Source organism: Pavona decussata, unplaced genomic scaffold (genome assembly GCF_977016875.1).
Source record: "Pavona decussata unplaced genomic scaffold, jaPavDecu1.1 SCAFFOLD_361, whole genome shotgun sequence".
In the NCBI taxonomy this organism is placed as follows: Eukaryota; Metazoa; Cnidaria; class Anthozoa; order Scleractinia; family Agariciidae; genus Pavona; species Pavona decussata.
Window position 1 is genome coordinate 115,992 of NW_028145740.1, and position 22,416 is coordinate 138,407.

At 38.6% G+C, this 22,416-nt stretch overlaps 3 protein-coding genes across 8 annotated transcripts; 1 reads left to right on the forward strand and 2 right to left on the reverse strand.

Annotated features, from left to right (window-relative positions):
• Nucleotides 1-727: 727 nt before the first annotated feature.
• On the reverse strand, nucleotides 728-5,577 carry LOC146452942 (E3 ubiquitin-protein ligase NRDP1-like). Its single transcript, XM_085097194.1, has 2 exons — nucleotides 4,849-5,577; nucleotides 728-1,593 (listed from the first exon to the last, which is right to left on the reverse strand). The coding sequence occupies exons 1-2, from the start codon at nucleotides 5,575-5,577 to the stop codon at nucleotides 1,438-1,440; spliced, it is 885 nt and encodes a 294-aa protein (XP_084953320.1). The 3' UTR covers nucleotides 728-1,437.
• On the reverse strand, nucleotides 1,731-4,507 carry LOC146452943 (uncharacterized). Its single transcript, XM_085097193.1, has 2 exons — nucleotides 4,089-4,507; nucleotides 1,731-3,959 (listed from the first exon to the last, which is right to left on the reverse strand). Exons 1-2 carry the CDS (start codon nucleotides 4,270-4,272, stop codon nucleotides 2,245-2,247), a joined length of 1,899 nt encoding a protein of 632 aa, XP_084953319.1. The 5' UTR covers nucleotides 4,273-4,507; the 3' UTR covers nucleotides 1,731-2,244.
• A 2,741-nt stretch (nucleotides 5,578-8,318) lies between the features above and the next one.
• Nucleotides 8,319-22,084, forward strand: LOC146452944 (cyclin-dependent kinase-like 4). Of its 6 annotated transcripts, XM_085097224.1 has the most exons (13): nucleotides 8,319-8,503; nucleotides 8,654-8,940; nucleotides 10,422-10,543; nucleotides 12,137-12,209; nucleotides 13,077-13,167; nucleotides 14,030-14,224; nucleotides 15,042-15,124; nucleotides 17,208-17,261; nucleotides 17,757-17,873; nucleotides 18,442-18,529; nucleotides 19,814-20,139; nucleotides 20,248-20,308; nucleotides 20,909-22,084. In XM_085097224.1, the coding sequence occupies exons 2-11, from the start codon at nucleotides 8,773-8,775 to the stop codon at nucleotides 19,867-19,869; spliced, it is 1,047 nt and encodes a 348-aa protein (XP_084953350.1). In that variant the 5' UTR covers nucleotides 8,319-8,503; nucleotides 8,654-8,772; the 3' UTR covers nucleotides 19,870-20,139; nucleotides 20,248-20,308; nucleotides 20,909-22,084. The 6 variants fall into 6 exon arrangements, with proteins under 6 accessions (XP_084953350.1, XP_084953346.1, XP_084953349.1 ...); XM_085097220.1 differs by having other exon boundaries at nucleotides 19,814-20,414; XM_085097223.1 differs by having other exon boundaries at nucleotides 19,814-20,308.
• Nucleotides 22,085-22,416: the final 332 nt, after the last annotated feature.

The window sequence follows — 22,416 nt, forward strand, 5'->3', positions numbered from 1 at the left end:
AATGGATTACGGACGTTTGACTGAAATAAATTCCCGCTACAGTCAACTCTCGCCTTGCGAACACCTCGCTATTACGGACACCCCGATGATACGGACAGCAGCTAAGTCTCCGGCAAGAATAGATTACAGATCCGTTTGACTAAAATTCCCCCTATCACGGAGTCTCCCTATTAAGGACGGTGCCCATTATTGTTACTGCGCATACGTTCTGCGCATCTCTAGATACTCAGGTTTCCTATGGGTGGTGCCTACTAATACAGGGATATTTTTTGCGCGGTTTGTTAAAACTGCGCGGAGAAAGCAGAACTTAGCAAGTGCTCTTGGTATCCATAAAGAAAATTGGGGGGGGGGGGGGGGTAACCATGCATTTTTCAGACATAACAAAGCTTCAATTTGGAAAAAAAGCGCCATACATTGCTTTGTATTTTGCAAGAGACTCATACAGTACTTTAATATCAAGACCAGAATTTGGAAAAATATAGCATAGGGCTGCTAAGATGAAGGTAGTATTCCAAATTCTGATCTTGACACTAAAGTGCTGAACAATTCTCTAGATCTTCTTTCCACTGTTGTATTACTTAGGAAATTCCTTGAAGGCTTAACTCCGCCCTGCGCAAGTAACGAATAATGGTCATTTATTTTAGATAATTTCGTGCACGCAACCAGACGCTGTAATGAAGATCAACTTAGAAGTTGCAAAACGATCATTTTATTTCATGCTGGAGCTATAATGACATTTAACAGCCTACTTTGTCATATAAGTCTAAGAAATAATTTGTTGAGTTTGTAAAAGGAGCCACAGAGATCTTTCTTAATGCTAACTTTTACCAGTAGCCGGATAGCTCATGTAAATAATTTAATATATATTTCGAACTTATTTTTATTTTTATCATTCCTTTTATTTTAGTAATAGGACTCCCTTTGTTTTTACAATGACGGGGCTATCCTGTATAAATATTATTATCCTAAGTCCCCAGAGCCTGGTTTGTGTTTGCCAGAATAGTTCGTTACGAGCGAAAAGGCCGGCTCCCTTAAAAACGATGAATACTACGGCTGAGTTTTGGTTTCTTGCTTACCTATGTAGCCAGTTAATTTCAGGAGAAATCGTGAAATGTGAGTCGTTTATCAAAGCCGAAACGCTCAGCGGGTCTTATTTGAATGCCATGCCAACGGTCTCTTTCTTCCCGAATAAACCTACTCTGAGCATGCAGACTGCCATGTTCATGGTCAGAGGCGTTGCCAGGTAACAGCCTGTGTTTGTCTTTGGACTGACGGGTGGTCCAACTGTGATGCATTTTCCCATTGACGAACTGATAAATTCAGTAATATGATTTTAGCATCCAATCACTTTACCCAGAAATTAATTTGTTCCTAGTCGAAAATATATATAGAACAAAACTTATAAATTGAACTGTAGGCGAATCGAAGCGACTGCGATTAGTTTAAAAGTTTATCCTTCGCAAGGCTTCTTAGCCATGAGACAAGCTTTTCCCGCTGTGGCTCTGTGAACCAATCACTGGCGGCCGCTGTGGCAAGAAGCATATGAACATCCTGCCAATATGCAGCACAATTGTGGTAGTAATCAAAACAACGCTTAAGGGGGCCCTCTGGTTGAAAACCATCAATAAAATAGGTCATTACTAAAATAGTCATAGCATCCCCCCCATTTGTGGTAGACTGCTGAAATTTGGTATGAAGCAAGTGTTTGACTCTATGTACCAACTTGTGAGTGAACTTGACCATATTTGTGTATTCTTAGTTAATTATTAACAACAACAAAGATTATATCAATTTTCAAGCTGTCTTCTGCCCCCTCAAATAAAAAGAACAAAATACATCTAATTGAGCTGGTTTTAAGCCTCATTGATCTAATTAAGAAACACTACAAACCTATTGAGCGAAATCGGGTTTCGACTATTTGTGTCACCATGGCAACCAAAGCACTTGAAATAAAAATCAACTTGTCAAATCTCCAGTTATTTTTAGTGAAATGGAATTTGGCTCAATAGGTTTATAGTATGTCATGTCAAAAATATTTGTGCCAAATTTGGTGATGTCTGCACAAATACAACTTGAAAAATTTAAGGGGGCAGCCAAAAATGCACGAAAAATGCATATTTTCAGAAAATGCAATTTAAAGTAATTAATGCCTAGAAACATGACTTCAAGTTAGTTTTCCACAACAAAACACAATATGTTGGCAAAAATGTGTTCAAATGGATATGTTCAAAGTCTTGTCTTGTTCTACTTTGCCTTTTTCTTCCTTTTGAGTTCATTGCAGGGTCCAAGTTCATTGAAAGCCCCAGCTGCATACGTAACATCCTCGCGATGGATCCTTAGGTCTTCATCACGCTGTTTGGCTTGTCTCCGAGCAACTCTGTATTTCTTGTGCAAATCTTGCACTCTCTTCTCTGTCTGCTTAACTCTGTCTGAATCCCTTCTCCTTGCTTCTTTCTTGGCACTCTCACCCACACTTAGCCCAACCTTGCCCATGATAGCATGCTTTGCGGAGGCACCACCACTGAAATGTAAGGCAGCTGAAGAAGCAGCCAACTGCACTCTCCTATTCCCATGCCACTTGTGTTTTGGACATTTGTTCCAGACCAGTGAGTTGATGGACTCATTAGCATTCTGGGTATATCCAGGCAAACATCTGGCAAGCAGAGCAGAATCTGTAAGCCGGTCATAAATCTTGATGAGATGTTCCTTGAACACGCTGTCAAGATGGTATGGCTTGTCGGGGCAAGGTAGCCCTTTCTTGTATTTACACCATGAATTTGATGGACAATACTTGTGTCTTTCTTTATCTGGCAGTTTTAGGCAGTGAAACAATCCTGCAAGAATTGCAGTCTTCATAAGTTGCACAGCCTGGTCCCTCTCTTCAGTAGTTGTGATGTCTTTCTTTACATTGTTGCGAATTGCCTTGCCATAATACTTTTTCAGTTTTTCTATGGCAGCCTTTGTCAGTCTTCCATTCCTCCCCTTCATTGGCTTTCCATCATCTAATTTGACTGAGGATTTTTGAAACTCATACAGAGCTTTTCCAAGCCTCTTTTGGACATGGCCAATACAGTCAAGTTTCATGACCCTGTCACAACCTGCAGTTCCAGCCAGATGATCCTCTTCCCACTTCTTGAAATTCTCTGAACTTTTCCAGTTGACATATTCTTTGTCAGTACTTTGGAGGTTTTCATAATGGTGGCAAGTGTCACAGGCACCATAAATGCTCCAAACTGCATTATAGGCCTTTGAGTCTCCATCCGAAATCATCCATGTGTATCTGATGAAATCACACTCACTTCTTCCCCACAGCCTTTTCGCACATTCCATCTCCATACTTGGGCTGGATCCTTTGTAAGAGCCTTTACACTGATGGGTCTGGAACCAATCTTCAAATTGCTCTTCAGTCAAACTTGCTTTCTTTTGTACACACAAGCCACAGGTTTTGGAAATAACTTCCAGGTCAAGTACCTTGCCAGTTGCAGCCGAAATAACAAATCCAACACAATGATTGGCAGTGTAACCTCGTTTTGACCATGAGCCATCAATACTTACTGGAATACTAATTACTGTTTGGTCATCAGCATCAGTGATGCCTTCTTCTTCTATTGCCTGCTTTCTTGCCTCAGCTTTGTTTAGCGCTAATTGTTCCTGTACTACCTCCTCGTGAGCCTTGCTTAGTGCCTCTTCATGGTCATACCAGGTTGAAAGTGACATACTGAATGGCATGTTGAGCATTTCACACAGTTTAGAAATACCTTCTTTTCCAACTCCCATCTCAAAAGCACCATAAACTATCCGCCTATTCAAATCTTTGCCTTGAATTGTCCTTGGGATGGTGTCGTTGGAGGGATGATCACCAGTGCCGAGGAACTCTGTCATGCCACAGTCACACTTGACAAAGATTGAGCTGCTCATCCCCATTCTGTTCACTGTGCTATCTAATACTTCAATTTCACCTACAAGGTAAATTAAAGGAGATAATTTATCATTTTCTTGTTTAAACCTTCATAATTAGTGGATTACAAATTCATTTTCACGTTTTGCTTCCTAACTATAACATTATGTAGAAATTTCTAAAAGCTCACCTGAGGCACATGGTGTATGAGTGTGAATTCTCTTCACAAATTTTCTTAAACTTTCCATCGATACCAGGCGATATCCTTGAGCAGTTTCTAAGTCCTCCAGTATACTTTCATCCGAGGAAGAGGCATCAGCTACACAAGCGCCAAGTTTTAGAGAAGAAGCCGGCACTGTTGGTGGTGGAATCATTTCGCTCACCACATCATCTTCACCAACAAACGTGATGTTCACATTTCGCTCTCTCGTAGCGTTTCTCGCTGTTTTTGCTTGTTTTTGAACACCTTTAAATCCTTTTCGCCTCTTTGGTTTACCTTTCTTCAAAACAGACTGTTTTTTCCCTAGCTTCGGCAGAATTTACCTTGTTTTGAACGACATAAAATACTGTATATAAACTGTAAACTGACACACGCGAGTGGAAAGTGGCGACCTTGTTTGAGATTGCTAGTGCTTTGCATCCAGGCCTCCAAAATGACATCCAGGAATCTGGAATGAACTACAGGATGTAGGGGACCTCAGGACTATGGAATTGAATGTTGCTTTTACATTTTAAGACTAGAAGATTGGGGAAAAAGCTATTGTTTACAATAGGTTACCATGGCAACGGAAAAACAAACTTCAAAACAACTGCGTTTTTTACTCCGCAAGAGAATTTATGTAAAAATAAAAAGCATATTCCAAATCTAAATAGATTTAGTAGATATTACTCTAAAAAAAAAAAAAAATTCTCAAAAATTTTTCAAATTTTCGAAATTTCAACCAGAGGGCCCCCTTAAGACAAGTGAAGACGCGCTCTGGGTCAACATATCGAGGTCTATCAATAAGAAAACGAGATATGAAACAGGATAGTTTGACGACGCTTCTGGGAGAGTAACCATATCCGTAATCTGGATCCCAAGCCGGATCAAAATCTTCATTTGACTGGTTTGACCGGATTCGCGTTCGCACTCTCAACTCGCGCAGACTGCGCTGTAGTCTTCGAATCGTTTCTTCGGAAATCTGCAGAGACTTCTTAGCTTGTCTCAGTTCGTTCTGTAGCGCCTCTATCTCCGTGTTAACATGGCCTTTAAAAATGTCCTGATTATTTAGTTTGGCGCATTTGCTTTGATGCTGGCAGATTTCGCTTTGTAGAACCATTCCATCGCAACCGCAACACTCTACAAGTGTATATCCACAGTTCTTCAAATGGTTCTCTAAATCTCCTAGTTTTAAAACCATCCCACAACCACTTGTGGAATTCTCGCACTCAACAGACAGTTCATCAATCACTCCTCTTAAAGCCAAAACCGGTGCCGTCTTACACATGGTCACTTCGCGGCGACATTCTGGACACGTTTTGTCTCCGTGGCACTCAGCGTTCAACCACTGCTCCAAACACTCTTCGCAGTACGTATGCCCGCAACGCGTCACTAGAGGTTTCTTGAATACTCCTGCGCATATCCCACAGAGGAGGTTACGATCTATTCGAGACACAAACATCGTCGTGCTGTAACCCATTTTAGGAGGCGCGAATTACGTTACGTGGTTTGGCCGCCTACAAGAACTTACTGACGCATACGCGACAAGCCGTTCAACGTTATTAACGCGATTTGTATCAATATCCAACGCGTTCTTGAAAGCAATTACTGATTTTTTACAAAGGTAGCCATGATAATGATTACAAATAGCCCAGCTTGTGGTTCATTACTGAACACAGCAGGTCGCCCATTCACAGCGAAAGCTGGTGATTTTGAAATGTCTTTCAAGGACAGAAATAAAATATAATTACAATATATATCAGTAGAAAATCTTCATCAAGAAGGGTAATTGGTCAATGAGATATATACATCACATATACATTGGCACCCTCAATAAAGATTATTGTCATTTCATTCACAGTTTTGTACGGTTCCAGCAATTGACTGAGCCCGTGGTGGTTTCCCGTTATTTGGCCAGTTGGTTGTTATTAGTTTCATATAAAGAGGCATGTGGCGAGTCCCGTTAGTCAAGCTAGCGCAATCAGCGTTATTTAGTCTAGAATGGTCATGAAAAGTCGAGAATGTTTCTCAGTACCTATTGAGATCATTCGCCTCTGAGACCTTTATTTTCCACAGACAAATTAAATTCGTCTGCGTCTGTCTCGTACGCACAAAAAGCAAGCCCACTATCGTCTCTCACTGCGGTATAGTAGTCCTGTCGTGTTCACAGCGCTCCGCGGCCCCGCAGTAATATTTCAAGCTATTACTGAAATGAATTCCTGACGGCAGAAAATTGGTTACCGTTTGTGTATGATCAGCAGGGGCTAACAGCAGTCTTAACAAGTGAGAGTAAGGCAGCTGAATCGAAGAGGTATGATTGGAGAAATCTTAGCAACTGGTAAAAAAAAATGCAAGAAGCTGTTGAGCGGATGGCAGTTACTTTCCTTTTTCCGATCGCTAGTGAGAAAACCTTTGCTTTAAAATGGAGTTATCTGTTCAAAGTGTCCCCTGAGAGTCTTTAACAATGTTCCCACGAGCGCGTGCTGGATGTGAGATCATAGACTGAGCCAACTCGATCGGCGCTACGCTCCTCGTTTGGCTGATAATCAACTGATATCCAACAAACGCCAGTGGAATAATTTTATTTTTTTATCAAAAACAAACAAAAATATTGCTAGATCTTGCTGATTCCCCTTTGCAAGAACACCGCTTTTTCTCGGTGTGGTATACATGATCGCTCATATACTATGGCGGCTAAGCTATCAAATCCCCGGCATTGCATTATACAATGATCCAGTTTTTAATAAAACTGAGCACAGTGGCAAATCCATTCGCCTAAAGCAAGCCAGTCGTGTTCCAAATTTTAATTTTATACTTCAAAACATTCGACTCCATGTAACAATGCAATGCCAACTTCATTTCGCTCCAATAACAGCGATTTACAGAATTCAACAAGAAAAAACAAGAAAAACGTGTTCGACGGCTCGTGGTCCCATAAGTCCTTGCGGTCACACACCAAATCAGTTAAATTAAAACACTAGTGGTACAAAAGTTTGTGTTCTTGTGTTTTCCTTAACAAAATTAAAAAAAGTATGTTGCTTACAATCACATCAGTTTTTCTCAACTTTTCAATATATAAGCAGGAATGGAATGACCTATTACAAATAAGATAAAAAAAAAACAAAACAACTACATTACAGATAAAACGAGTTAATATTTTAAGTTTAGTTCAATTTGAGAACATCGCCAAAAATTTCAAGTGGCCATGACCGGAGTAGGAAATCGCATTTCGAACTTATTCTAAACAGTTGCCAATGTGATATCTGAATATTCATAGATTTTCTGATGTTTTAAGTTGAAAAATCCAAGCATATGAGTGGGCTGAGTTGACCGGCCTTAGTGCAGTAGCGTATTTTTTTAAAACCTCAGGAAATTAAGGTTAATTTGATCCACGATTAAAGTGAGCAAACATCATCACGGACCGGAAATGTGAACTACGCAAACTGCGATTCCGTTTCGTTTCTGTAGAACTATGTAAGAAAACAAACCAAACTGATTACAGGGCTGCTGACTCTAGGGAAAAGGGCAATTTTTATTTCAACTATGACCACTAATCTTCTTCAGGGTCAAAGTTACGATGAGGGAAACTCAACGGTTCTTATAAAGTAGTTAATGATTAACTAGCGTACATGATATAGCTTTATCACAATGACTTTATCGCTGATGGCTATAAGATATGTAATCTAAAAAAGAGTAAGGTTGATTTCACGGTCAGGGAAGTATATTTATTCGATGTTTCGAAAGGCACGACCTTTCTTCTTCAGGGTAAGTTTGTCTCAAACAAAGGCCGTACCTTTCGAAATATTGGATAAATATACCTCTCTGACCGTGAAATCAGCCTTGCTCTTTTTTTATTATTATTTGTTCGACAATTTTTTTGCTGATTAGATCCTTCGCTTAAGGATCCCGTACTTTTATTTCGTCACGGTGGTCTTTGCAAACTGAGTTAATCACTGGTTTTACCTGTAAAAATAGTTTTACCCTGCTAGCAGAGTTTTCTCTTTTGTCCTTTATGCTTCTTTCTCATATTTTTTGCCGCTTCTGTTTTTCTCAAAAATGCAAGAAGAAAACAAAACACAAAAAAAAACAGAAATTAAACCTCTTTACTAGCCGCTAGGCAAAAATCCATTTGTGCAAAATCTTGTGCGGACCTTTAAATTGTAGTCACATGACCAGCTGTCATGGTGACTTCCTAATAAGGAACCGTGGTTTGGAGCGCCTTGCGTCACGACACTTGGTTGTGTTTGAGCACCGCAGCAAGTTGACGATATTTAATTTTCCACTAAATATTCTGTTGTGATCTCGTCTTAGTAACGGTTCCGCTGTTTTTGTCCGTCGAATTATGGAAAGTGTTGGTTGAGGAGGCGTTATTCTCTTCGACTTGATGAGTGGGTTTCACAGAAAAGGTAAGTTCTTAAATATAATGTGACGAAAGATGGCACAATGTGTTCTCAACATGTTTTTGTATTGTGCTGCCTAGAAACGTGGCAAAGGGCCTCATTGCTTATAATGTTGACATTGAATGAAACGATTTTATGTTTTTGGTTTTAATATAGGGCATAATGCCTTCTGCCTCCTCGTAAAGTTCTTATCTTTATGACTTCGTTTGGTCGATCGATGCTACGGGATCGTTATTAGTGACAGCTCGCCAAAAGTACAGACGGAAGTTTCACATATGGATAAGTTTGAAAAGCTGGGGAAAATCGGCGAAGGTTCCTATGGAGTGGTATTTAAATGCAGAAACAAAGAAACTGGACAGATCGTTGCGATCAAGAAATTTGTAGAGTCTGAAGATGATCCATTGATAAAGAAAATCGCCATGCGCGAAATTCGCATGCTCAAGGTACAGTAATATGAAGCGTATCTGGTGTTCTGGTAATGTTTGTTTACATGTTTAGTGCGACACATCTTTAATTATGTATAGGTTTCGATCCAAAGCGTTGTCTCTGTGTTTTTGTAGCCAGATTTTTTCTTGTGATTACTGTCGCAACCCCTAAGAACTTTTAATCTTTGACAAGAAAGGAATGTGAATTTAAGTCGGATTAATGCTCCGGGCACTTTGCAAGGTTTATCTCGTACCCAGATCTTCTCACTCTTTTGGACTTAGAACACCTAGTAAAATCCATTTTCAGGTGGTTCCATTGAATTGTATTATGCATCCTAAATGAATGTAATTTCTTGTGTCGCTATCAAGCACCTGCATATCTGTAGAACGCAGCAGTTTTGCCTTGAGACTAAGCCTGCCTCATAGTCATTTTTTCCTAAACAAGCATAGTGACCCCCCCCCAGTTTTGTTCATTCTAATCTAAGCGATGACAACTCTTGATGATGTAGGGGTATATGGATATTTTCTGGAACTGCACAGTGTTCCATCGGGTTTCAGTTATTGGGACCTTTGCCGCCACCGAGGAGGCATCCTTGGAGTCCCCGCGTAATAGTGATTAATTACAGTTAAATTTAGTATACCTATGGTTAAAATATAAGTTCTTATACCAGAAACAATCTCGATGTTGCCTAAACAGGGTGCGCACAGAATAAATGGGTAATGATGACGTAGCACTCTCAGGCGGGAAAGAGGCAAATTATACACATAGTGGGGGTCCGAGCGGAGCGGGAATCAATTTTTTGCTTGCTATTTTACATTCCCAAAATGCAAGAGAAATGGCTAAATTCAGGATGTGAAAGCGGAGACATCATCCTTCAAGGATGCCCCAAGGACTTTTTTGATGGGTTTATGAAAGCAAAGCGAAGAGGGATTTGCCATTGTGAGTTCTCACAATATGACCAGCTCCCAGTTGGCTTGATAGCTCAGTTGGTAGAGCACTGCACCGGCATCGCAGAGGTCATGGGTTCAAATTCCGTTCAAGCCTGAATTTTTTTCAGACTTTCTTTTCGCAACTGCTTAAGTTGCATACTAACTGTGAGGATCTTTCTGCTATTTGATCTTTCATCCGCAGTTCAAAATATACAATGTATGTTTCATATGTTTACATTCAGGTAAATTACAAGTCATTGGCACTGTTTTGTAATCTTTGTCTTTTTGCCGGCTAATTAGTCATTTGTACTCTCCAGATTTTCTCTGTTTTCAAACCAATGTTTATTTATTGGATGTAAAGGTGCGAAATGCCAGTCACATCATTTTCCAAAATCTAATGATATTATTCTTGTCATATCAGATCGCATACAAGTGATTTATAACACTGATTAACCTTAAACAGTGGGGGCAGTTGTAAACTATTTTTAGTGCTATATAATGTTGTTCTGCTGTGACAAGAATAATACTCATATTCATTACTGAATTGAAACTTTGCCTTGCTTATTTAGAGTTTACGGCACCATAACCTCGTTAACTTACTGGAAGTGTTCAGGAGAAAACACAAGATTCATATGGTCTTCGAGTATTGTGACCACACGGTGTTGAATGAACTTGAAGCCCATCCACGAGGGTATGTTGATGCTACTCTGGTTTGAAATGCACTGACTTGTTTAAGTCTGAGGGTGCTTTCCATTATATTGTCAAAACTATTTAGCACACCTGACCATTTTGTGAATGGGATGGACCAATATACCCTTCTCTAAAATGGCGGAGGAAAATTCAAATAAGTTAAAATTAAAAACACCTGTACCAGCACTAGAAAGAGCACTTTTACTTTAGTAACCCTGCAAAGTTTCAGCATATCAGGTGTAACATCAGCTGAGAAAATGTAAGTTGAAAAATGAAAAATTTACAGACGTTTGTATGACTGGAAGTATGGCGTATACCCCCTGTCATACAAACGTCTGTAAATTTGTCAAATTTCATCTTACATTTCCTAAGCTGATATAACACCTAATATGCGGAAACTTTGCAAGGTTACTTAAGTAAAGGTGCTCTTTCCAGTGCTGGTATCAGTTTTTCATTCAGTTCAATTTTAACTCATTCAAATCTGTTGCCGCCATTTTGGAGAAGGGTCTTTTTGCAGGACTGGTCATTTTCCAATCTTTAGGAGAAGTTGCCCTTCTGAAGAATTTGTAGAATGAGGGTTCATTCAGAGTCGGGAAAAAAGTACGGAGTTTTGTTCGAAACGCTGCAACAAGTGCTTAAAGTTTACATTGTACATGTATAGGTACTTTTTATCATTTGCTTGATCAAATCTTCATAACTAATGTCTTGTTGTTCTCTTATACATGTAAAAATATAAAAAAATCCTTACAAGGCTGTTGCCTAAGAAAAATTTCAAGGAGCCCCCAAGGCCAAAAGCTGAGAAGTTAGTAGCCTGACATGTGAAGTGTTAGGTACTACTGCAAAAAATTTAGGTGCCCAGAGGATTTCTTGGGCGCCCCAGGCTACTGGGCTCGTGTCTTGCCTTATCAATTTTTCTTCCCAGCAATTGGGGCATATAAAAGCTTATGATGATACCTAATATTTTCAGATGAGTATTACTAATTCTAGAAGTATACAAATTATACAGTCTGTACATTGTACTTTCAGGTGATATATTGACAAAGGCTATGGAATAAGTTAGATTACATTTAGTTAAACATCTAATGATAAAAATAAGCGAAAGAAGTTTTACACTGGAGTGTCTTAAGTATTTATGAAATGTTATTCATAAAGAAGAAAAGGCCATGCTTGAACACACAATCAGACTCCATACGCGCAAAACTATTTATTTAATTTGTCACCTTTACATGTATATTTTACATTTTATCGCCTTGCACGGTATATATTAAGTTGTCAATTTCTTTTCTTTTCACTTGAAAATGATGACATGGAGTCATTGAAACGTAGTGTAAAACTTCTTTCACTTATTTTTTATCATTAAAGGCTATGGAAAAGGGGAAACTCAGAAAATAAAACCTGTTTATTTCATTGCATGGAAAATTCCCACCCCAAAATAATTCCAAGACTCCTAAAAATACATGTGGCTTTCAGAGTGTAGACACATTCCCAGAATTATTGAAAAAATAATGATTTCTTGGTTGAAACAGCCGCATGTATAAATTGCCTCTTTTCTTGCAGTTTTCAGCAATGTTCTTATTGTTTTTCCATGTATTAGTGTTGAAGAAAAAATGGTAAAGAGCATAATCCACCAGACTCTACAAGCAGTCAACTTTTGTCATCAGCATAAGGTAGATTGATAATTTACCTTGCTAACCATAGGTGGTTTATTTAGTATAGTGTATGTAAAAATTACAGAGAGATTTAAGGTTCGACGGTTCGGAGTCATCTTGACTCACTTATCAAGAGAAAAAATCAGTTTGTGAACGCGGATATTTAAATAGGCTAGAGCTGAAGAACATAAAAAGAAAACAGTCTCAGGTGATTCAGGCTCAGTTGAATATTTTTATAGAAAGTACGCTGTGTAAATTGATACATGCAAATGATTTCAAGATTGACTGGGTAAAGTTATGACGTTTTTTCTTTTTGCCATGGGAAGTAGAAAGAATACATTGTCGCAGTACTGGTAATTAAAATACATGTAGCTGTTCTTCCCAACAGTGACAGTTATTACTGGTTTGACATACAAAATGAAACGGCTGAGCCATTTGGCAAATACAGAACATGCATATATTGACTTTTTTGACTTGTTTGCTTGCCATTTTAAACAAAAGAATATTTGATGGCAGACTCAACTGTAAAAACAGCTACTGTTGTAGAGGTCCACTTTTTGGCACTCAACCCATCAATTTTAGAAATTGATGGTTTGCGTGTGTTGTCATGGCGGCCATGTTGGTGGACAGGAACAAAAAAATTTCTCCTCGGGGAGTTAACTGCCATTTTTATGCTAACTATATGACTGACCAAATTTTCTTTTGTTTTGTCCACCAACATGGTGGCAATTTTAAATTATTTATAAGAACAGTGAAACAAGAATGTGGCATGAGAAGGGAGGAGAACTTTTGTGAATTTCCATTCCACTTGACACCCTACCTCCCAGGATTGTCTCTATTTTTACTGAATCTTTGCTATTACGTATTATTTATGTATCTTTTTAGTGTGTTCATAGGGATGTTAAACCAGAGAACATTCTTATAACTAAAGATGGTGTCATTAAGCTGTGTGACTTTGGATTTGCCAGAATATTGAGTAAGTGTGAATGAATTTGATAGATTTGTCAATAACACTGTAATGTACATTGTACAGTTAGCCTCTTTTTTGAACTAAAATTAAAAGGGAACTTGGAAAGATGTAAATAAATTGAAATTGATTTGATGAAAAGAAACTGACCATCACTAACATTTTGGTTGTAAAATGGGTAGCTTGGTCAATATCATTGAAATGTGTAATCAAACACGTTCATGTAATAACCCAAACCAAGTGCATAATTATACACTGTGATAATAAAGTGTCACATGGTAGTTAGCAGACAGTGAATAAGAGTATTACTATCCCCACTCCCACCTTCCCAGCAGGAAGTTTTTAGAGGTATTACCAAGTTACTCCCCCGTAAATGGGATGCTAGTCCATCACAGGATACCCAGCATGAAGTGACTAGGAGTATTACTACTCCCCCCTGGATGGGATGCTAATCTATCACAGGATACCCAGCATGAAGTGACTAGGAGTATTACTCCTCCCCCCTGGATGGGATGCTAATCTATCACAGGATACCCAGCATGAAGTGACTTGGAGTATTACCACTCCCCCCTGGATGGGATGTTCTTCCAATCTTTCAATGGAAGTCTGCTCAAGTCTAATGGACTAAGAATTACTACAGTCAACTCTCCCCTTGTGGACTCCTTGCTATTACTGACGCCCCAATAATACAGATAACAGCTAAATCCCCAGCAAAAATAAACTACAGACGTTTGACTGAAACAAATTCACACTATTATTTACTCTTGCTATTAAGGGCAGTAACTTGCGGTCCAGAGGGTGTCCGCAATAAAGACAGTTGATAGTGCTGAGCATCCACTTTTTGATAACATGGGTTTCCTTAAATTTGCAGATAATGATGAATATACAGACTATGTTGCAACACGGTGGTACCGTGCACCAGAGCTACTTGTAGGTGACACCACATATGGCTTTCCTGTCGACGTGTGGGCGATTGGCTGTGTATTTGCAGAGCTTATTACTGGGCAGCCATTGTGGCCAGGAAAATCCGATCTTGATCAGTTGTACTTGATCAGAAAAACATTAGGTATTGATTAGCTCTGTTACAGTGAAGTCAGGTCACAAATACCATTTAAAGTTGAGAAGTGCAATATATTTTATTGTTAGATAGTCATTTCTGCTGCTAAAATGAAGAATGCAAAACTTGATCCAACAGACAAAATTTCACTGGATTAACGCATGGCTTTAGGCTCGACAATGTGACAGGCTTCCCAATGTGCAATAAGTTTTATCCGAGTGGGAATCTTTAATTTTTTTTTGGTTTTTAATTTTCTTCGTTTCTTCTACAGTTGCGTGCAACCTGTCACTTTCAGACCTGAAATTATTATTTTTTATTACACATGAATTTTCATATGAAATGTTCTACAATCTTGGACAAAATGTTAAGAAACTTATTTTTCAATCTGCTAATTCCACCACATCAGTGGTTCATCAGCATCTCAGCCCCCCTCGGACCTCCCCTCCCTCTTATCAGTGTCATAATAATTATTATTGTTCAGCCTTCAAAGCAATATTGGGGGAAGGGGAGGGGGGGGGGGGTGTTGCTACTCTCTAGACAGTGTTCTCCTTAAGAAAGATTATAAATTAAGCACAAAATTTGAATTTTCCCAACTAGTATTTTCCAAGGTTGTAGGTAAGTTCCTTCCAATCAGATGTCTGGTTACCTAATAATTACTAAGGTTTTCTTTACAATCTTCAATCAAAACAATTGGATTGTTACCTTAATTTTTACAAATTGCAGAAAACCTAAAACTGATTAAGAAGCAATAATAATAATAATAATAATATTATTATTATTATTATTATTATTATTATTCATTAATAATTTGTGATCTAACCCTCAGGTGATCTTACTGATAAGCAAAAGAAGATCTTCATGGAAAATCAGTTTTATCGTGGATTAAGTATTCCAGAACCTCGAGAAATGGTTAGTCAAGGGCTTGTTGGTTTGCATGTAAATTTTAGGAATTCTGGTACAGTCAACTCCCTTTATTGCAGACACCCTTGGGACCATGAGCAGGGCTTCTGATAGAGTGCGATAAAAAAATGGAAATTATGCGATTTTTTCATGGCAAATTATGCGATAAATAGGGACTATTATGCGGAAAATTATGCAAATTATGCGATTTTTTCTGGAGCTTTTTTATGCATGTTTTACTAGGTTTCAGAGGAAGAAAACCACTTTTATGCTGTTCAAACGACAATTAGAACATAAAGGAACAATAATTTAGCATCTACGTATATGCATACTTGTAAATTGGAGTAAAACAGGTTAGTATAAGTGTTTTTTGCACGCGCTGATTTCCTGGTTAAACTCTACATGTATTTGTAGAATTTGCTATTTACCTCCCAGCTTTCAACTCTGCGGCTAGCTCGTTTACATTGTCACCTTTGTTGACAGTTTTCTTTCTAGCCGGTGATTGCGTTTTCTGGTGAGACGTCAGCTTAGTTACAGTATTTCTGCGAGATTTATACTGTTCGAGCTTACGAAACTTGCTAGTTAAACGTTCTACGCGCCTATGGTGATATTTCACCAGCGCTCCTAGGAGAGCCTGTTCTGCTTTCTTTCTGATCGAGCCTATCTCGTTCTTTAAGTCTTCATCGGGCGTAATATTAGCCCTTGCGCTATATCTTAAAATCTTAGGGCATGTGCCCTTCTCAAGATGACTTTTCAGCTTGCCGATCAGTGCTTTGATTGGAGCTGTCTATCTTTTCTTGGATGGAGGAGCTCTGCTCTTCATCTTGGCGGGCTTTCTTTGCATCGGAGTTAGCGGCCGTTTTGGCGGACTTTTCGCGCTCGTCTCGGGGACGTTTCCTGTCCCTCTGGTTGTTTTTGCTCGATACAACTGAACGCACAGGCTGTTTGACTTTTCGTGTCTCGATCTGCTGATTGTTTGTGTTCTTCGTACGGTCCTGGTTGACCTGAGCGCTGGGAATCTCGTTCTCTGGATCTTCGTCTTCACCGGGGTTTCTGCACAAGAGAGCTGCTTCTTCCTCTTTGCTCAAATCTCCCGTTTCCATAGGCGAATCCTCATGGAGAGGATCCATGGCTGTGGTTTCTAAAAAACCGTCAGTAGTGATACTGGTTTCTGCCATAATGTAGAAGGATTTCTAAGGCAAAGGATTGTTTTTGCCGTACCAATAGGCAATGGCTTTAGAATATAATTTAGTACCAGGGCCCGACCGCGTAAACACGCAAATAACGCCTTGGAGATTGATCTTAACAACATCGAAGGTTGAAAGGTTTCTGAAGTTTTTGAAAGGTAAAATCACCTTGAAATGACGTGTATCTTCGGATTTTTTTTAAGCTAAAGCAATAATTTATAGTCTGTTTTGTTCAAATTGTGCGATTTTTCATGCATTATGCGATTTTTTCGGAATTATGCGATCGGATGCGATTTGAGGCTGATTACGCGAAATCGCACCATCGCGTAATATCAGAAGCCCTGCATGAGTTACTGTCCTTAATAGCGACAGTCTGTAATAGCAGGAATTTATTTCATTCAAACATCTGTAATTTATTTTTGCCGGGGATTTAGCTGCTGTTCGTATTATCGGAGGGGAAGGATGGGGTGAGGGAAAAGAGAGTAGGAAATTGATTAATCCTTGTACCCCTAATATCAAAGAACAAATTCCCCTATCTTGTCCCCATACATTTCTTATAAAAGTGCTTGGGAGAAGTTATCAAAATATCAAGAAAAATCACTGTGGGTGATTATATCCTTAATTCTCATGACCTCGGGGCTTGAATAAGCATTGATATTACAAGGAGAAGATTGATGCTGATCACTGTTAGGGCTTAAAGGGTTAAACAAGAGTATGTGTTTGACAATAGAAAGAAAGAAAAATAGGAAAAAAATTGCAAAAATAATACTATTAGTAAAAACTACTTGGTAAAATGGCTTGTTGAATTCTGAGCTGGAATTTGATTCTTATCTCATGGTAATCATTTTGTTGAATGGTTGGCAACTTTATACTGATATCATTTCATTGTTGACATTTTCTTTCAGGATCCTTTAGAATCTAAATTCAAAATTCAAGGGCAGGCTATGAGCTTCATGAAGGTAAGCATGTATTGCAGGAACTCTGTAGACAGGGGAGGGGAAAGGGAAGGAGCATTTTTGCCCAGCACATGTGCAACGTACCTTATGAGTACCTCAAGTACGGATACTTACGGTTTACGGGTTCAAGTACGGATTCAAAATCCATTTTTGGATTTTAGTAAAGAAATGCAAAATCCATTTTAGGATTCAAAAATCCGGATTTTCCCAAAGAAATGCACCCTTAAAGTGCTTCCCACTTGCCAGAACAGGCCGGCTGGCCAGCCCGTCTATATAAAATCGAATGCCTCATTTTGAAGGGATGGTGCTGAAAAATCTTGAAAAATAATCACTCCAAAATTGTACATGCTATTTTGAAGAAATTCAAAGGACTAGGATAAAACTTATCCTTCAAATTGATACATTCCGTTTACAACTGTCCAGTGTCGCCGGCCAGTTCTGACAAATGGGAAGCGCTCTAAAACAAAGTGCTAAACACGGTGTATTGTGTTATTTTAGGGTTGTTTTCAAATGGAGCCTAGTCAGCGACTAACTTGTGCAGAGCTCCTGGCACATGCATATTTTGATGATTATGAACCAATGAGAGCGCCAGCTGTTAAAACGAGAAAAACAAGGGTGAGTGACAAGTGATTTTAATTAACCTTCAAAACAGATATTAATGTAATGTTTAAACACAAGCAGCAGTGTTTTATCGGGATTTAAAACCACGAGGCGCAGCTGAGTGATTTTAGACCCGATAACACACGTGCTGCAAGTTTTTTTTAAGGGCTTCAAAAAAAAAACCTGGAAAAGCGTGTGTCAAGAGAGTTCATAACAATGATGCTTTTGTGAACGTTGGAAATAAGCATATAAGAAAAACAATAAACACCGCATACTTATAAGGAGGAGGTTTTCCGGGTTTTAAAACCACTGCACGTGATGTTTTATTGACCATTTGATAGGTCAGTGGGCTTATGAATTATTAATGAGGTTTTGAAATTAATTGAAAACATGAACTGTTGGATGCAGCTATTTTCTGAAACCAAAGAACATGTTGGCAATTTACATTGGCATCTAAATAAAGTGCTTTATTTTGTATACTTAATTTTTAACTTAAGAGTTTACAGTTGCAAGGTTAATGTTTTTATTTCGTTTAGATGAAGATGAACTACATGTATGTTCTTTTTTCTCTACGTTTGTTTAGCCCCGAGCCAAACCTCAATTGGATAACGAACCACCCTCACATCACTTACCTCAACTCGCTAATGATTCTCCGGCACCTGACAGAACAGGTGGGTCATAATCAACATGTAAATTCTCCTTGTAGGTCCATTTTTAGCATTACAAAAGTAACGTTTGCATTCATCAAAATTAGAATTGAGTTGATAAACTTTCTGTGACTGCAACTGTTTTGAAATTGATGATGAAAAGAAGTTGCCTGTACAGTTGCTTGAAATTTGTGCCATACATGTATAGCACACACTTAAAGGGGCTGTGTCATGGCTACTATCCAGTTTTTTTTTTTTTTTTTTAGAAAAAAAAAATGCTCATTACAAGTTGTTTAGTAAATAAACCCCTTTTGGCGGCTGGTTTATTAGAGGTTAATGACCGAGGCAGACGGATTGTCTGACAAATGAAATTTTGAGGACAGTCTTCACGCCGAGGGCATTATCATTTGATATACCAGCCGCCAGAAAGAAGTTTATTTATTTTAAAACCCTCTTAATATTGTCAAGTTGCGCAGAACATCACCTGATACAAGGCAGCGGGATGAATTGGCTAAAATCAGGGGATATTCTGCAATATTGTACAGGATAATTGCTTTATTATTCAACACATTGACAACAAAGCACAGTTTTATTGAAGAAAAGCTGAAGACAATCTTTGTTTTGCCACTTTTCTCCCCAACATACGAAATTACGTATGTCGGTGGACATCTGTTGACTAAGGACGATGAATATTAGGTGCACCATAACCATATTTGGGCAGTGTAACAATGTGTTGAATAATAATCCAAAATGTTCGTAATCCAAAACGTTAGTAGTAATTTTCGTTACGGGGCAACAGATCAGGGGCACCCAGCGACAATTTTCTCTCAGATCCTTTGAAACGTTATTTTAGGCGATCTGGAGTGGCTTTGAAGCTCTATAGGTTCATTTTAGGTAGCACTATAATATTTTTATCTGTTCGGTCATTCTAGGGGAACTTGAGTCTTTTCGAAATTAGTAGGGCATTTTTGTCCATTTCCCAAAAACCTTAGGTCTTATTTCCCGAAACAACATTTTTATAAATCCGAAAACACTAGGCCTTAAATTTCCCATATCAGGAAAGTTCGTGGTGAAAATTCTCTTTAGAAAATTGTAGGGGATTACTAATGGCCTTCCGAACAGATAATTTACCGAAACGATCCGTTGGATGCCCCTGACAGATACAATATTGAATTGAGATACAATATAGATTTTTCAGTGTATTCCTTTTTCAGAATACACAGAATATGTCCCAGAAAAATCCGTCCTAAGTGTATACCTGCAAGGAGTAAGGAGTTTTTTTATTAGTTGTTTCTTTTCTCTTTGCAGACAAAAACAAGGACAAAACGAAACTTAGCAAGCTGGACCATTTACCATCCATTTAACTGTCAGGAGCTTTAATATGATAAATAGTATTGTTATGTATCTACACTATGTATGTAGCAGATGCGTGCATGCATGGGGGTATCATGGAACTGAAATTTTCTGAATGATATTTAGTAGTTTGTTTCGCTGATAAACCTTAACCCTATCACTCCCAAGACCAGCACAGGAAATTACTGCTGAGCAGTATTTTTTGAATGGTCACATTTCAAGGTTTGATCTACAGACTCAAAAAGGCTTCATGCAGCATAATAAACAGCACCGCAAAAAAAGTACTGCTCAGTAACTTTCATTTGAATGGACACACTTTACGATTTCATCCACAGTCTCAAAAGTTAGAAATCACCTTGCACAGCATAATAAACAGCACCACAGGAAAGTACTGCTCAGTAGCTTTCATTTGAATGGTCACACTTAAGGATTTCATCCACTTACTCAAAAGTTAGGACCACCTTGTACAGCATAATAAACAGCACCGCAGGAAAGTACTGCTCGGTAGCTTTCATTTGAATGGTCACACTTTAGGATTTCATCCACAGACTCAAAAGTTAGAACCACCTTGTTACTTTTTTACTTGTCCCCTGGTGCCAAGGTGGCGCATAGGGCCAGAACCACCTTGTACAGCATAATAAACAGCACCACAGGAAAGTACTGCTCAGTAGCTTTCATTTGAATGGTCACACTTTAGGATTTCATCCACAGACTCAAAAGTTAGAACCACCTTGTACAGCATAATAAACAGTACCACAGGAAAGTACTGCTCAGTAGTTTTTATCAGTATTCAAGATTTCATCCACTGACTCAAAAACTTAACCATTACCACAGGAAGGTACTGTTCAAAAGCTTCCCTCCACAGATTCAGAAGTTAGAACCACACTGCACTGCATAATAGCACACCAAAACACAAGCGAGCGTTAAAAATCACAAAGCCAGTCTCCAGAAGCTTTGTAATCACATGGAAACATACTTCTGCGATTGCAACAATCGTCCGCCCTTCTGTAAGATTTCTTGATCGCAGACGATTGCAAACGAGCGAAGAAGATAAAACATAACTTTGATAACCATGTTCTATCTTTAGCCTGCAAGCAAACTCTTGGGGGGGGGGGAGGAGAAGGACACGCCCCTCCCCACCCCCTCCCCGAGAACTTGTCATACGCAAACCAATGGCTTGCGATCGTGCGACCGAAATTTCTGCGGTCCTGTCAGCCAGGCTATATAATATCCTTTCCTTTATAGGGAAGCATGTTTGATGGCCTCGAAAATGTGTTCTCAGAAGGCTACATTTTATCCATAGAGTGTAAAATGTTACTTTTTATTTCGCTGAAGGAATGATTCTGGGAGAAAAAGGGTTATAGGTAAGATCATCTAAAAGTATTGTCTAAAATATTCTGCCGAGAAATATTAAAGCTAATGAACTTACTTGCCAAGTAAAGAGAGATGCAGCTTTATGAGTGCGGCATGCAATGCGATTACGCTATACAATTAATATTTTAACATTATGTCAATGGAGTAATGCTGTATTTATGTTTCAAAGTAAGCGTTTGTCTTTTAACTTATTATTAGCAATTGTACATGTACGTGTCTACACCCAACTGTGTATAGCTTTAAAAGCGTATAGTATGATCCCGCTTATTTTGAAAAATGCGAAGGTGCGCGTGGTATGCTGTCCTCGCACGAACGCGCGCTTTTCTCTCGACTATCTTTGACATAAAATCTTGTCCTATCGTAATGTACTCAGAAATGGTATTGGGGAATATTGTGAAGCAGTAGTTAACAATCTGTGACTTAAAGGGGTATTGTCACTTTGAATACTTATTTGCATCGATGGAAACGTTCAATTAATACTTTATTTTTGTTAAGAATAACCAGAAACAAATATTATCTGTAGCTGCGGATTCTGGATTTTGTGTTATTCTGTTGAGTCGGTTCTCCTTTGAATAAATCAGTTACTATTATCTTCTCGGTGCTCTTATGATGTTACCTCGTCAAATATTTGTAATGAGTCCCCTTTAAGTTCTAACAGCGTAAGTTAAAAATGTGTTTTGAACTAGGACTGAAAGTAACGTTCCTTTTCTTTTCCAATATTGCGTGAAACTTTCCCTTTGAATCTTTTTAAAGTATAGGTAAAATAACTGTTGGGCGAAAGTTTTTGTATTATACATTGTAGTGTTCACGGGGAAATATAATAAAATACTATAAGATACTATGACCTTTAAACTGGATTGAGTCTTCTTTGAATATTGGTTGCAGAAAGCGTTTACTTACCTTACCCGATGATCAAAAATACGAAGTCTTTTCTTACGAAATATTTCGATGGTTAATACCTCATCAATTTTTTTTTGACCAAGTGTTTACAAGGTTTAGTTTAGGATTATATAGTGATGTTTCGCGTTAGAGCAGTTTTCAATTGAGTGTCGAAAGTAATTTCGCGTTTGCTTTGGTTTTGCATAACTACGCTCTGTGATTGGTTAACAAAACTCGCGCCATTTTCTCAACCAATGGGAATCCAAACCAAAACCAATCGTGTTTTGGCCGCACGCGTTTTCCTG